At 37.3% G+C, this 14,531-nt stretch overlaps 2 protein-coding genes across 5 annotated transcripts in view; one reads left to right on the top strand and one right to left on the bottom strand.

The window, feature by feature from the left end:
* The window catches only part of LOC124804955 (vascular endothelial growth factor D-like), a 93,519-nt gene extending 86,063 nt beyond the window's left edge, over positions 1-7,456 (top strand). The window contains exons 3-7 of the mRNA XM_047265342.1: positions 2,595-2,621; positions 2,823-3,007; positions 3,849-3,959; positions 6,021-6,205; positions 6,994-7,456. Of these exons, the coding sequence (XP_047121298.1) occupies positions 2,595-2,621; positions 2,823-3,007; positions 3,849-3,959; positions 6,021-6,205; positions 6,994-7,060 (575 nt within the window). The 3' untranslated portion in view covers positions 7,061-7,456. The remainder of the gene's footprint in view (positions 1-2,594; positions 2,622-2,822; positions 3,008-3,848; positions 3,960-6,020; positions 6,206-6,993) is intronic.
* Positions 624-14,531, bottom strand: part of LOC124804956 — a 34,062-nt gene continuing 20,154 nt past the window's right edge. For all 4 annotated transcript variants that reach the window (XM_047265346.1, XM_047265343.1, XM_047265347.1 and 1 more), the window contains one exon: positions 624-2,549. In XM_047265346.1, coding sequence (XP_047121302.1) covers positions 1,799-2,524 — 726 coding nt within the window. In that variant the 5' untranslated portion in view covers positions 2,525-2,549 and the 3' untranslated portion in view covers positions 624-1,798. The remainder of the gene's footprint in view (positions 2,550-14,531) is intronic.

The following is a 14,531-nucleotide window of genomic DNA, read 5'->3' as shown; positions in this document are numbered from 1 at the left end:
CAAATTTTGAAGCATTTTATGTCTGAGAAGCTTAACAATATCGTTTTATGTCAGTGAAACCACAATGAAGATGACAGGATGTTTCATAAGTTTACAGGCACTGTAACTCTGAACTAGACTTTTTTGGCCTACTTACAGTATTAATTAATACTACTGTTCTACACCATTAAACAGCAACTTACGTGTCATACAAAATTGAGTAATTCAGAAAAAACTGGCTCATTATAACAAAACCCTAGCAATGGTTTCTAGGCCTTCAAATTAATTTCAGAGATTTAAGGACATTACAATGCAAAATTAAATCTGTGTATTGCATTATTGTTCTAATTTTTTTCACTGACATACAGTATTATTGGAAGTAGACCTACCATCATGTCGAGATAAGATTGCTTTACTCAATATATCCTGCGTGTACAGTGATACAGTGGTGGTAATGTTCAGAAAAAGTGATTTCTAGGCTTTTAAATTTGTTTATGAATGGAGCTAGCTCATTTTTATCCCACAAATTCTATGTATTAGTGTGTACTGTTTATTGTAAGTGGCTATTACACCTTGACAACACACAAAGTAAACAACTTTTGGGATTATAAATTTCTTATCATAAATAAAGTTTAAATTTTCTCAGAATCTTGTAAACTGGACTTGAATAGTTACTCCTGTGTAACCTTCAAGTAGGTTTTTCTTATTATCAGTGATATCACATTTAATTAGTTGTCCTTGCCTTATACCCCTCTCAATTACTTGAGAATATTAAAGAGACAGTCAGGTGTTATATCTCAAGCATTGCGTGAAGAACCTTCTTTTTTCCCCCCTGAGCATCCATTACACAATACAGGCACTGGGTGGACTGAACTTCTTGTTTCGTAAATATTGCTTTTAATTAACATGAGATTCCATTTGCATAAAATTTTTAAATGGCTTACATATAAAAGAACAGAAAGTAACCTGGCTTAAATTTACAGGAACAGAAATTAACTTACAAGTACTTATACTGCCGTTATGTCAAAAAATAAGACATGTGATTTCATAAGCCAAACTACAATGCTTCTGTCACTTAAAAAGAAATAATACATATGCATAAATTATCTAAAAATTATTTGTACTTTAAACCTTCAGTACTTACACGTCTGACAACTACTATTGCAATACCACTGCTCACATAAAAAAGAATATATATTCTGCTAACAGAGTAAAAAATATATATATATATATAATACATAATCACAGAAGTAATGTCAAATGTCTATCATGTGATCATGGAAAACAGAAGTGACACATGATTGCAAGAGATGAACTGACAACACACTAGTTCATTCCACCTTTTGAATTAATACTTGCTTTTCCACTGAACAAACTGTCAAAAGTCCATAATGTTAATTAAAAACTGAAACATCTTCAATCTCTGGTGATCAGCAACATTTTTTTCTTACAGTAGCACCACATTTTTGAAGTTTCATTTACTACTACATTACTGTAGCAATTAAATTCTCATACCAAGTAAATGGTAACCACACATATGAAAGAGCCATTAAACTGCACCTATGAAATGAGCTAATTCCTTCAACTGTACAGAAATACAAAAGGGTGTGAAATTAGTCTAGAACATATCAGTACCAATACGGAGTATCTTTCTTTCTCCAATAACTAAAAAGGATTCTCTCAGTATCTCCCACATTGAAAACAGAACAAGTAATACACAGATCATGGTTCAAACAGCTACATAATGGACAACCAGCAAATTATGGAGTCTATTTTACAAAGTTATCACAGTACTGAAATCTTTCTGTCCCATGCATTTTTATGCTTGGCTAAATGCCTGAAAGAGATTCTTCCTGCAACGGCTTGTGCTGCTATAAATTATTTGAAAAATTTCCAAGTTTCTGACAGGATCAAGACCTTCGTTTTTTGGGAGTATGCAAGAAAGATGCAATTTAAAGTTCCGCTCCCACTTGGACGAGTCAGCAATTAACTTAAGATTTTTTGGTGATGTAGGGGACTGTTTTGTAATAGCAAATTCTATTGTACCACTAGCTTCAAGAAAATAGTTCTCTTCATCACCTTGTCCTCTTTCACACCTACTAAGAGGCAAAGCAGATCTGTATGTTTCTTTGGATACCTGTACAGGTATCCTGGGGAATTTCTTACCTGTATGGTAAAACGGAAGTTTAGGCTCACTTTCTGGAAACTTATCTTCTACTTTAGAGCATTCATCTGTGAATATTGTTTCTTTAAGATCAGGTACACATTGTTTTCTCAGCTTTCGAATTGCTGGCCTTCTCTGAATTTTAACATAACCTGCTGGTTCAACTGATACCAGTTTGTGTTCCATATGAGTCTCTTGTTGAAAGAAATTCAGCAGCATTTCCTTTCCTGCAATGGTTCTTCCAAACCAGTCCAGTACCACATCATCTGATAGATGGCGCACCAGATGCTCACGGTGATGATCGACAAGATCACAATAAATATTTGCACACTGTTCTGCTGTCAACTTGTCTCGATCAGGAAACTTCTTAGTTAGCTCCATTTTATTTTTTTTTTTTTGAAGAAATCTGTAACAAACAGTCATGTAAATAATTCTGTTTCTTTGGTTTCAGGTCGATTTGGTGAAACTGATGAACGAAGTAAGTTACTTTCGTTTTTCAAATTTGACTAGAATTATGTATTAGTAATACACAGTGAAGTAACAGTTATCTATACAAGTATTTATACTGACTGCTTAACAAAAATCACACAAATGTGGGTAGTCAGAATATAGCATTAGAGATCATACGAGTCATGTTTTTCATTTAATTCAGGCTAAGAAACTGATTTTCCTTTTACAGAGGCAATCCAGCATGCTAAACTAGCAGTCTGCAAACCCGAGCTCCAGACAGTGCGACTATATCCGAATGACAATCCACTTGAGGTGGCTTACCCGTCATGCACACGGATCGAAAGATGTGGAGGGTGTTGTGGACACAGCTTACTCAGCTGTCAACCAACGGACAGCGAAATAGTAAATTTTCAGGTAAAAAAAAAAGTTACGTATGGTTATGGTAACTGAATGATTTCCGTAGTGAGATAATGGTGAATAAATAAGACCAAAAATTTCTAACAAAGGTGTTAGATATTACATACATAAACAAGTAAAATCTATACACTTCCATTAAATGTTGCCGAAGTGCAGAAAAGGAAAATACATAGCCCAGGCTGTAAAATTTTGTACATTTAGTTGTCCAGTGAAATGACCTGCCTTTTTAACAGATAAAATTAGTGAAAACAAAAACTTTTAATGAAAACTTCAAAAATAACTATAGGCTGCCGGAGGGCAATGAAATGGAACTTGCTTAATATACCACCTACCTAGAGTATTTGTTGATGATCACAGGTCTGTAATGCCCACCCACCTTATTTTGAATAATACCAAAAGAAATTGACATGGGTCAAACTTCCCCAAAGAGTAAACAAAAAATTGAGAAAGTCAAGGCTTCTTCAGATTCTAACTTATCTGTACACAACAACAGTAGTAGTAGTAGTACACATGTGGAATAAATACATTTATAAAAATAGATGGGATGCAATCTACAGCAAATGGTCACTTGGACTGTGCCTTACTTGCTGCCTAGCTTATGCAAAACAAGAAAGGTCATACCTGAAATCAGCAAGTAAGTAAACACCAATCCTGAAAGACAGTATCATTTGAACTCCACTGCAGCAGACAGAATACCATAATTTTTAGATGTTTTCTGAAATAAACTGTTATACACCGATTCTGATGCACAGCTGTTGCCCCCACAAAGTGTGTGTTTTTACAGCAAACATGTAATTAGTGACAAACAAAAATCTATATAAAGATCCTATCATTGCAGGTCTACATTACAGAATACAGAGGTGGAGACCTTCTACAGCAGCAACGTAAAGAAGTTGTTTCTGTGGAACGGCACCTTAAATGCAAGTGCAGCTGTATAATTAAGGAGGAGGTATGAATAAAATAAAATCCAGTTCATTCTGTTGTTTAAAATCTGTAAAATAAGCGACTTTAAAGGATTCTAATCTGTCTTGGTATAAATAGAGCTCCAGCATGAGATAAAAAGAAATGATGGTAGACAATTATGGAGAGGGAGGGCTATAGTGATGGGGAGTATTATCCTTCTACTGGTAGGACAACTAAGATCTGCTCGAGTTACGCTTAAAATTACATACCTAGAAACAAAAGTATTTAAAGCTACTCTCCCACTTCTATCATAATCTTTTTACTGTCACAGAAGGAAAATGGCTGGAAACAATTTCCTCCACCTCCTCTCTCCCATTAATGATCACCGCTTCTATTCAGTGACAGAATTCTTAAACCATGTGAAATACCAACAGACATGTTTGAAGCAAGAATATGTAAAAACTACTACAGCTGCTGAAAAAAGATCAAATATGTAGTGTGTGTGTGTGTGTGTGTGTGTGTGTGTGTGTGTGTGTTTTTACAAATGACATCCCACAATGTGTTGAGATTTACTGAATGAATGGATGAGGTTACTTCAACCGTAGGGTTAGGTATGGACAATTTTATATAAAATAAGTTCCACATTCAACCTTCATTATATTTTGTTTGTGAACTGATGAGCAGGTGCTGGTGGATGTCACCATCTTTCCTGGCAAATAAAACTAATGCCATACAGGATGCCTAAGCATAAGTTTCGGCAGGACAGCACACCAATGTGTGGTAATTTAAGTAAATTCTGTTCTGTCTGTTATGTAATTAATAATGCTGTATAGTGTTAATGCATGTTTGCAAGTGCATCATACTAAAACTTTTGTGACACTGCCTGTTCCTTCTGATATACACTGAGGGGACAAAAGTCATGGGATACCTCCTAATATGTCACACCTCTTTTTGCTAGGCAACACACAGCAATTCCATGTGGCATGGACTGAACAAGTCTCCTGCAGAAATATTTAGCCATGCTGCCTCTATAGCTGTCTATAACTGTGAAAGTATTGCTGGTGCAGAATTTTGTGCACAAACTGGCCTCTAGATTATGTACCATAAATCTTCAACGAGATTCATTCACGCAAACTGACCAGAATGTTCTCCAATTGACATCTGGTGACATAGCGCACTGTCAACCACAAAAATTCCATTGAATGGCTGCAAATGGTCTCCAAGTAGCCAAACATAACCATTTCCAGTCAATGATTAGGTCCATTGGACCAGAAGACCAGTCCATTTCATGTAAACACAGCTAGCTTTCACATTGCCTTGTTAACAAGCTTGGTCCATGGCTTTTTTGAGTCTGTGCCAGACTAACTGTGCCACCAGTTCTTATTAACTGAAATTGGGACTTATCCAACTAGGTGACTGTTTTCCAGCCTCCAATTGATACGGTCATGAGCCCAGGAGAGGTGCTGCAAGCTATGTCGTGCTGTCAGCAAAGGCACTCGCATTGGTCATCTGCTGCCATAGCCCATTAACACTGAATTTAACTGCACTGTCATACTGGATATGTCCCACATTGGTTTGTTACTATTTTATACTGTGTTGCTTGTGTTTTAGCACTGACAACTCTACACAAACACTGTTCTCTGTTGCTAAGTGAAGGCCATGGTGAGAGGTAATGCCTGAGATTTGGTATTCTCAGCACACTCTAGACAATGTAGCTCTCAGAACACTGAATTCTCTAACGATTTCCAAAATAAAATGTCCCATGTGTCTGTTCCAATTACTACTCCACATTCACGTCTGAACATATTTTCACATGAATCACCTACGTACAAATGATAGCTCAACCAATGCACTGTCCTTTTCGACCTTATGTATGTGATACTACTGCCATCTGTAAGTGTGTGTACCGCTATCCCTCGACTTCCATCACCTCAGTGCTCACCTCAGTGCAATAAGGTAGAGAGACACAGAAACAACTGCTGGCTCTTCAGTTTACAGACAGACTATATTACATCCACCTACATTTCTTGCATGTTTGTAATGACCTGCCTGTTATTAACTAAAGTTGATGTGAAAAACTATTTACGATATCTTCCTGTGCTTCTAGGACTGCAACAAATTACAGAAATATATACCCAATGAATGTGCCTGTACATGCCAAAATACAGATGAGGAAGAAAAATGTACAAATCAGCAAAATATCAAACTGTGGGATCCGCATGAATGCTCGTGCAAATGTAGAAATACTAGGGAATGTACCACAGGATTCTTTTTTGATCCTGACTCCTGCAGGTAAAGCACCATTTCTTTATAAAAATGATTACACCTAGATCAGTTTTCACAGGAACTGTGATAAGTGTGGGAAAAGAAACTTTAATATTGGTAGGTTTGTTTCATAATCCCTACCTTCCTCTTCAGAAAATTTAATATGTCCTTCATTTCATCTCTGGAGTAAGATTAACTGGTATAAAATGTTCTTTTATATTCTGATTGTCTATGACCATATGTTCTACAAAGGCAATAATTAATCAATACACAATTCCAGAGAAGGGAAATGAAATGATATGTACACGATACAAAAGGGAAGCTCAATGTGTTCTGTCAAGTATTTACTCTGCCGTCCCAAAGCTTTTTACAAAAATTCCTCAGCATCATGTAGAATTATTAATTACCACAAAGGTAGTGTGTGGCAGACAAGCGAATTTAAAGTATTTAAAAGTAGACCAAGCTCTTGGATAGAGTACTTACTCATAAACTGTCATCTCTTGGCTCAATAACTGAACTGCTTAGTCTACTTTGAAATGTCCTTTAAATGTGTGGGCTGTTCAATGCTTCCCCTATGGTAACAATCTACTGTATTTTGTAAAATTACCTTAGCTGTCAGAGCACAAAACAGTGACAATTGGTTAACAGCATCCTCTAAACAAAACAACAATTCCAGCAATCTCAAGATAAGCCAGCTAATAAAAAACACACTGGTCAGAAATATCAGTGTTCCAGAGAAACTGACAGTTAATCCTGTATCAATGTACTGCAGCAACTATTCTGAATTTTCAATCCAATTTTCTTAATTTTTGCAGCTGCCAACCATCAAACCGATGGCGAACACCTGGAGTTGAGTTCCCTGGTTCAAGTGTCATTTGGTGATAATCAACAGGAAAACATTCCAGTGTAATTAAAAGACCAGGGGAAACTGTTGCAGTAAGCATGAATTAACAATATCATAAAATTTTACAAACCAGACCAAAGAGACAAATCCTCATTTGCAGCTTAGACTGACTGTATAAATTATTCCTTCTTGTTCTAATGAATAAGAACTGTGAGAAACATAGAATACAGTTACAGAGGAGAGAAATGTTGAACTGTGACATTAGCAAATGCTACTCTATACACTGCAAGGTTAAATTTCAGCTGTACATAACTTGAGTGCGTGTAATGTGAGTTAACTCACAAAAATGTGTAATGCAATTTCATATGTATTTATTTTGTAAATACTTGTTAATGTATTAAACTAGAGGTTATAATAATGTTGAAATAAAATGTTGTAGGTGATCACTGTAGAATAAAGTTCTAATACACCTTAATCCTATACAGAACTACTAAACATAACATTCATTCCACTGTAACTTTGCATGTTCTCCCTAGAACCTGCAGTGACAAATCAAAACTTATTTGTTCATAATTGCAGTTCTCCAAGCATGTTAGCTTCTTGTCAATGCAGAAGAACACCAAACTACTGGGATTGAATGGGAAAAACAACAGAAACCTGGGCAAGCTGTTACAAGCAAAGTTTGAGTTAACAGCGTGTAGCAACTTTTTTTCCCACCAAATGGTAGCCGTGCTCAAAGCAGTTCTCCTGCCAAACACTAGAGGACAGGCTGTCAATATTAGACTGCACGAGGAAACTTTACTAGTGTTCTTAATTTGTTTCTTGTGCAAATATTTTTTAATAGCAATGTCCCTGTTTGCATATCACTGCATTTAGTAAAGATGTTAACTGCAACAGAATGATGAAGAGGTAAGTTTCTCCGAAAGTGGAAACTGATGCTTATCTGTAACTGAATATGAATTGGCAAAGTATATGGAAATTTGTTTGTTTTGTTGTGGCTAGTTTGTGTAGTGTAAGCAAATGCCCTGTGACATGTTCGGTTTCTTGCGTAGGCAGTGACATAAATTGTAAACAGAAGTCAATGGCCCAATGCCAAAGAAGCATATACTGAAGGAGAAAAGAAATAATTGCTGGGTCTCAATTGGGGAGGGCGTCAACATAAATGTCTGGGTGCTAGTGCTACAGTGAAAGGACAGTTCTCTCTCAATGCAAGGAGTGAGAGGGAGGGCATAAGAAAAATGCATTTGTCGCCAGAGAAGTATTCTTCCCTGTTGTACAAAGGTTGCCCCTTTAGTATACACAAAATTTTGGTCCTAAATTGTTCGACTGGTAGTGACTGTATCCTTAGGGAGTGCATTAAATAATTTTAGGGCGACTATCGGGAAGCTGTTGTGTGTCAGTTAATTGACATCTTGGTCTGTCTATACCGTCTTCATAGCAATTGCTGTACTAATGAATTGCACTTCTTTCTGTATGTCTCATTTGTCTCTGTGTGAACAACGCAGTTGAAAATATATTGGCTGAAAAGTTACAACTCCACACCTGGCAAAAAATTGGTTTGTAATGGTCAGTATATTTGCTTGAGGTAATGATCCGCATGGCCTTTTTTGTAATAAAAAAACACATTCTTGCAGCCTGCAGAATAGCCCCACATAACAGCCCATAGCTGATTCGACTGTTGCTAGGTACTGGTGTGGAACAGCATTTCTTTAAGTTTCCGCAAACGGTCTGTGACATGTTGGTTTGGAACATACAAGTTTGATGTGCTGTTGCCAAGTTAACATTGTATCAATCAAAAAGCCCAGAATCTGCTGTCACACCCAGTGCATATCATCCTCTGTTTTATCCTCATTAATTTTCATATTGTTCATAATGGACCGGGCCTTGGCTTCACTGAATAAGACTTCTGCTTGTTGAACAGCTTGAAGTCATTCTCCCCTTTGGAAACCAAAGTTGTCATATGTAAACTGCCTATGCCATTAATGAAGATTAAGAACATGGGTCCTATTACAGACCACTGTTGTACACCATGTTTTAGCTTCATGTCATCGATTCTACTCCTTGCACTGATAGTCATCTGTTGTTTACGTAGGATTAGAGTGTTTGTAGAACAGCTCCCTCAATACCATATCAGGGTGTATACATGGACAAGGAAAAAAAATTCTGGATTTCCCGGTTAAAAATACACTTTCTCCCGAGTGACAGTATATTTTCCCTTATCAAACCTTTGAATGGTTATGGTTTTATACACGGGCGTACAATTTCCCGGCAATTTAGAAATCTAAACTCAGGGAAAAAGACACATTTTGGAAACATCTTTGATGTTCAGCAACATGTACGCTGCGTATTTTCGTATTACGAAAGTATACCCTGGAATTCCAGCAAACACCGCATGTTACTTTCCGAATCTTGAAATCGAGATTTCGCTGCGCTTTTGTAGGCCGTTTGTAGCTCATGTCACGTGATCTCGCCAGCCGATGACAGCGGATATTCAGAGCATAGGACATGTGATGTAGTCAGCCAACACAAACATCACTGTTGCATGAACACACAAACAGGGAAAGTTAATAGTTTAAATTAATATACATAGTGTTGCTACAAGGAAAATAGTTTTCTCACATAATATTGTTCTCAAGCTGCAAGAGAAGCTAAGCTTTCGCATATACTGTAGATCTTTTTTACGCGTGTCACAGTTCAAGATATATCACACACGTGCCAGTAAAATTTTTAATAATGACGTAATGTCTGATCTTCAGGGTTCGAAATTCTTCAAAAAATGGTGCGTCATCAAAGAGTTGATTTTTAAATGAGAGTCAAACGCTCTGTGATTTAATAAATTCATGGTACATTCTTGCACATAGTTAAACTTATGTAAAAGGATATTTACTTTGAAAGTAAAGCTTTTCAAACCACTATTCGCAATATTTTCCGGCGACCTGCTACAAATAGGTTCATTTCAGCAGTTGCCACAAAGCGCAGATAACAGGCAACATCGCACTTGGGGTAGCTATCATGACGTAGGAAGCCAGTATGTAAGCATGTGTAAAACAGCGAAAGATCATACATTATGTCGTAAAAGGAACAAGACATCAGAGGATACTGCAAGAGCATTTTATGAACAATATTAAAATGTGCACAATAAAAGTGCATACTTAAAGTGCACATTCGTATGTCCGGATTCCCAATGAAGTAGACCTCGACCTGATATTAAGCTTTTCAGTGTGGTTTTCAGGATGTAAATTTTCTTGGAGCACCAGTACCTCAGCGAACAGTTGACACAAGCCAGTATTGTGGAATTAAACATTTCATTTCAAATACATTGACTGCCTCTGCGGAAAAGATTAACAAAAGTCAAATTTCTTTAGCAAACAGACAAAAAATAACTTCATTGTTCCGCAAGGCAATTAACGCTTGACTGTCAGTTTCAGATTTTATTTTATTTCCACCTTTCTAATGACATATTTTAGCCTTTCGTAATTATGTGAACATGTTTTAATTCACTTGATAGCTTCCGGCCACAGATATCCGTTTTGTTTTCATTTGACGTGACAGTAAACGAAGGGGAAACAGCAGAATCACTAAATGTAAACACAGGTCATGTGGAGACTACCCACTACAACTCAGACTGCTCTGCACATCAGCCCCGGATCTACGACATTTGTGAACAGTCAATATTTAAAAAAAAAAATCTAATTTTCAAAATATGTTCATCTTGTAGCACACATCTTTCTGAAAAGCCTGAAACATATGTATTCGAGGAAATGTAAGACATTATTTGGTCTTAAGTATGCCAAAGTGCAGTGCCACGCCTCTTCACAAAGCCATTTCTCTACCACACGTCCAAACTATATTCACGTGAGTGGAAAATGAAATGTCCTGTGGTGCCTCTCCTGCTTTAGGTCGGCCGGTTTGACAGCCTGCCCCTCTTAAAAAAAGAATCTCGCAATTAATAGCAGATGGGGTTATTTGTAATCAAGAGAACAAGAACTCTTCAAAAAATCTGAACTCCTTATTAGTTACTAACTTGCTGTTCTGTGTGACATAAAATTAAATATAGGATATACAAAACCAATACTGGCAAGAGATAAGCAAGAAGTTACACATTCCTTGAAACCTTAGCTCCTAGCATTTTCTCTCTCTAATCTTGCTACAACTTTACATGGCGTGCTTTCCTTTCTGTGAAAAAAATCTATTACCTCATCAAAGTTCGCCAAATGTTTTGCTACATGAAAAATCAAAATGTCGCTATCTAATACTGTAAAAGCTGTTAATACAAATAGTACCCAAGAGTGGTGTGGTTTCTTGATCTGATTACATCTATTTTGTCACTGTCTGTTAGATAAAACAAAATAGGCCTTTCTAATATGGCAGCAATTTTGTAACAAACCAAATAAACGAGACTGTTTTTGGCACAAATGGCCATTTTTATAACACGACAGAATATCAAATGCCTATTACGCCTACTACAAACAAAAAGCTTTATACGCACCAGCTTCTCAAGCATGACATCGAAAAGTAGTATTACGAAATTTTTATATAAATTTGGAATCGTCTTATTCTTCCATAATTTGTGTGATGTCCCCATTTCTTCTCTTTCCCCATTCTAACAATCTTGTCATCGCCAATTCTGTAGCTATTGCTGCCATTGTCAAAATTCGTTCGCCGATTAACTTCACTAACCCTGTCGGAATCACAGGTGTAGTTATCCCGCGGTTATTTTCCGGTTAGGCATTATTACGTGTTCGAACAATACGTTTTCCGCATTACTTCCAGAATAGAACTTACACGTCTGCTAGCTGGGGACTGTACAACTGGTCCTTACTAGTGTAGCGATCTCGCCAAAAATTTGTCAATTTCATTTTCTTGGATTCACAGAGAAGATAATACGTAATCTTTCTCACCTGTTATTCCTGTCAGTAATTATAACAATGCTGATCATTCGCAAATCCAATCAACCACATAATCAGACAGCGATTGGCATTCATCTGTTCGGCTTTACTCCCTCAGCTCGTATTGCCCCGCCCTCTTTTGTCTGCGGAAAGTTTTTTTTTCTAGATGCAACGAGGATTCTCCTGACAGAGACATCACATACACTTTGCATGCATTCTAAAGTCAACATTTGATCCATTCAGAAAGCAACTTAAAATGTGTTCAAAACTGTTCAAAAACCAACAGGGAAGCATTTCCCAATCATATGAATAATCGATGGACAAACGTGCGCTGGATGCTAGGCGCTTTGTGAAACAAGTTTTTTTTTCCTCAAGAATATGAATTGGCGCCCCCCCCCCCCCCTTTTCCCGGTAGCATCTAGCTGCTTGCTGTGACTGCTTGCACTTCCAACAGCCACATTCCTGTAGCCAGAAGCGGGAGAATCTACTACTCAAACATGATTCAACTGCGCACGGGCAAGAGCCCAGGCGTAACTGCTAAAACAAATCAAATGTAAACAGTTGCGACTTCGCGCTCATTGAAGGCAATTTGTTGTTATGAAGCACTGCATAATCTTCCTAAAGCCTTTGACACATTTTCAATTGGCAGATGCTTGCATGAGCACTGTGTGTCGTCGCATATGGCGCATTTCCTTTGCAATTTAAATTATTTTCGTTTGTTTTTCTCTCGTTTATGTTTTATTGTTGAAGCATTGTTCTGCAGTGGCAGGATACAGTAATATCCTTTGTTAGAGTATCGGTTCTTACCAGTCCAAATTACAAAAATTTAACTGAAAACTCAAACAATGGAAAAATTCTCGGAATTCTAAAAATATCCCGGGTTTTTCCTGGATCTCCCAGTTGTCCCGGGTCGTATACACCCTGCATATGATTTTAGCTTGCTGAGCAGGGCATTGTGGGATACAATCAAATGCCTTACTAAGGACACAGAGTACCACTGCTATAAATAAGTTGTCTCCAAAACTCTGACTTATGTTTGTAACTAAGTCAAGCACTGCCATTGTAGCTGACATACCCTTCTGAAAGCTGTGCTGCATATCATAAAATAGGTTATTTCCTTCAAAGTAACTCAATAGCTAATATAGCATTACGACTCCATCACCTTAACTAGCACTGGTATTATGGAATAGGCCTGTAGCTTGGCACTACATGTGGATTACCTTTTTGTAAATTGGTACTGTGCAGTGTATTTACAGGAAATATGAAAATTCCCACATTCAGCCTTTTATTTATTACTACTGACAGCGGTTGATCAATTTCTCAGACTATAGCTTCCAAAATACTTTAGGACACGCATAAATATCACGGCTCCCTGTGTTTGTAGTCTTCTGGAAACACTCTTCCACATTACTGTGCTGCATCCATTTCCAAATTTCACAGCAACTGCAGGCGCTGTTCTAAAGTCAAGAATTTCACCTACTGTTCTTTCTACTATGTTTATAAAATATTCATTAAATTCAGCTGACCTACAAGAATTTGAGAAAGAGGTGGGCTTTCGCCTATTTTCATTAATCAGATGCCATGTTGTCTTGCAAGGACTGTGGGCTGCTTCTATAAAACTGGATTTGCTTCCCTTCTCTACTTTCCTGTACATTCTTTTGGGCTTTATAGATAATAACAGTGTAGCCTGTCACTGATGCCAATATCTTCAGTGGCTTTGACAATCATTTAGTGGGAGACAAGGTACTGGTAGAAGTAAAGCTGTGAGGATGGGGCACGAGTCGTGATTGGGTAGCTCAGATGGTCTCGGTCCGGCACCCAGTTTTAATCTGCCAGGAAGTTTGTCATTTAGTAGTTGTACAATGAATTTTATTTCAGCAAATCTACAGATATACCAGCTCTTTACTTAGACAGTTGTCTGTGTGTATTTTGATTTAGGTTTTCGTGGAAAAATTTCACCAAATTTGGCTTTGAGTCTGGAACATAAGACTGAATGTATCATTTGGTGCCAATTCTTCACACATTTGATGTCAGTCTGTTGACACCATGGCTCTGAAATCATCTAAATTTTTCTTTGTAATAACCCTACTTCTGAAGACATATTTGAATGCCAGCTGGGAATTTGTCTAGTACTTACTGAGTTTTTCCTTTGGTTCATGATTTCTGCACTGTGATCTGCAAGCAGAGGGTCAACCAGCCTTACTTTGTAGTACCAACTGTTTAGGTCTGTAACAACTGTATCAAGACAGACATCTGCAATTTGTAGATAACATGCCACAAATAGTCCATAGCTGCTTACTAAGTTCATAAAAGCTTTCTCTTTGTCACTATCTTCCCCTAAATGGATGTTGAAGTCTCCACATAAGGCAGTTTTTGCTTCTAGGTGAACTAGATGACACAACTTCCCAATTTGTTGATGAAGTTTTCAAAATTTACATTTGGGAATGGTACAGAAACAACAATTAAGTTAGAATCTGGCAGCCCCAAAGCAGCCAATTCTGATCCAAGGCCACAAAGATTCTTACAATAATTTTCTTGGCACTTAGCTTACCATTTGCATATACAGACACGCCGCCATGTGCCCGCCATTTCCAGACATCAATAACACTTAATATGGGTT

Source organism: Schistocerca piceifrons, chromosome 7 (assembly GCF_021461385.2).
Source record: "Schistocerca piceifrons isolate TAMUIC-IGC-003096 chromosome 7, iqSchPice1.1, whole genome shotgun sequence".
NCBI classification, from domain to species: Eukaryota; Metazoa; Arthropoda; class Insecta; order Orthoptera; family Acrididae; genus Schistocerca; species Schistocerca piceifrons.
The sequence above is the reverse complement of the archived record's forward strand: the minus strand, read 5'-3'. Positions and strand labels throughout refer to the sequence as shown.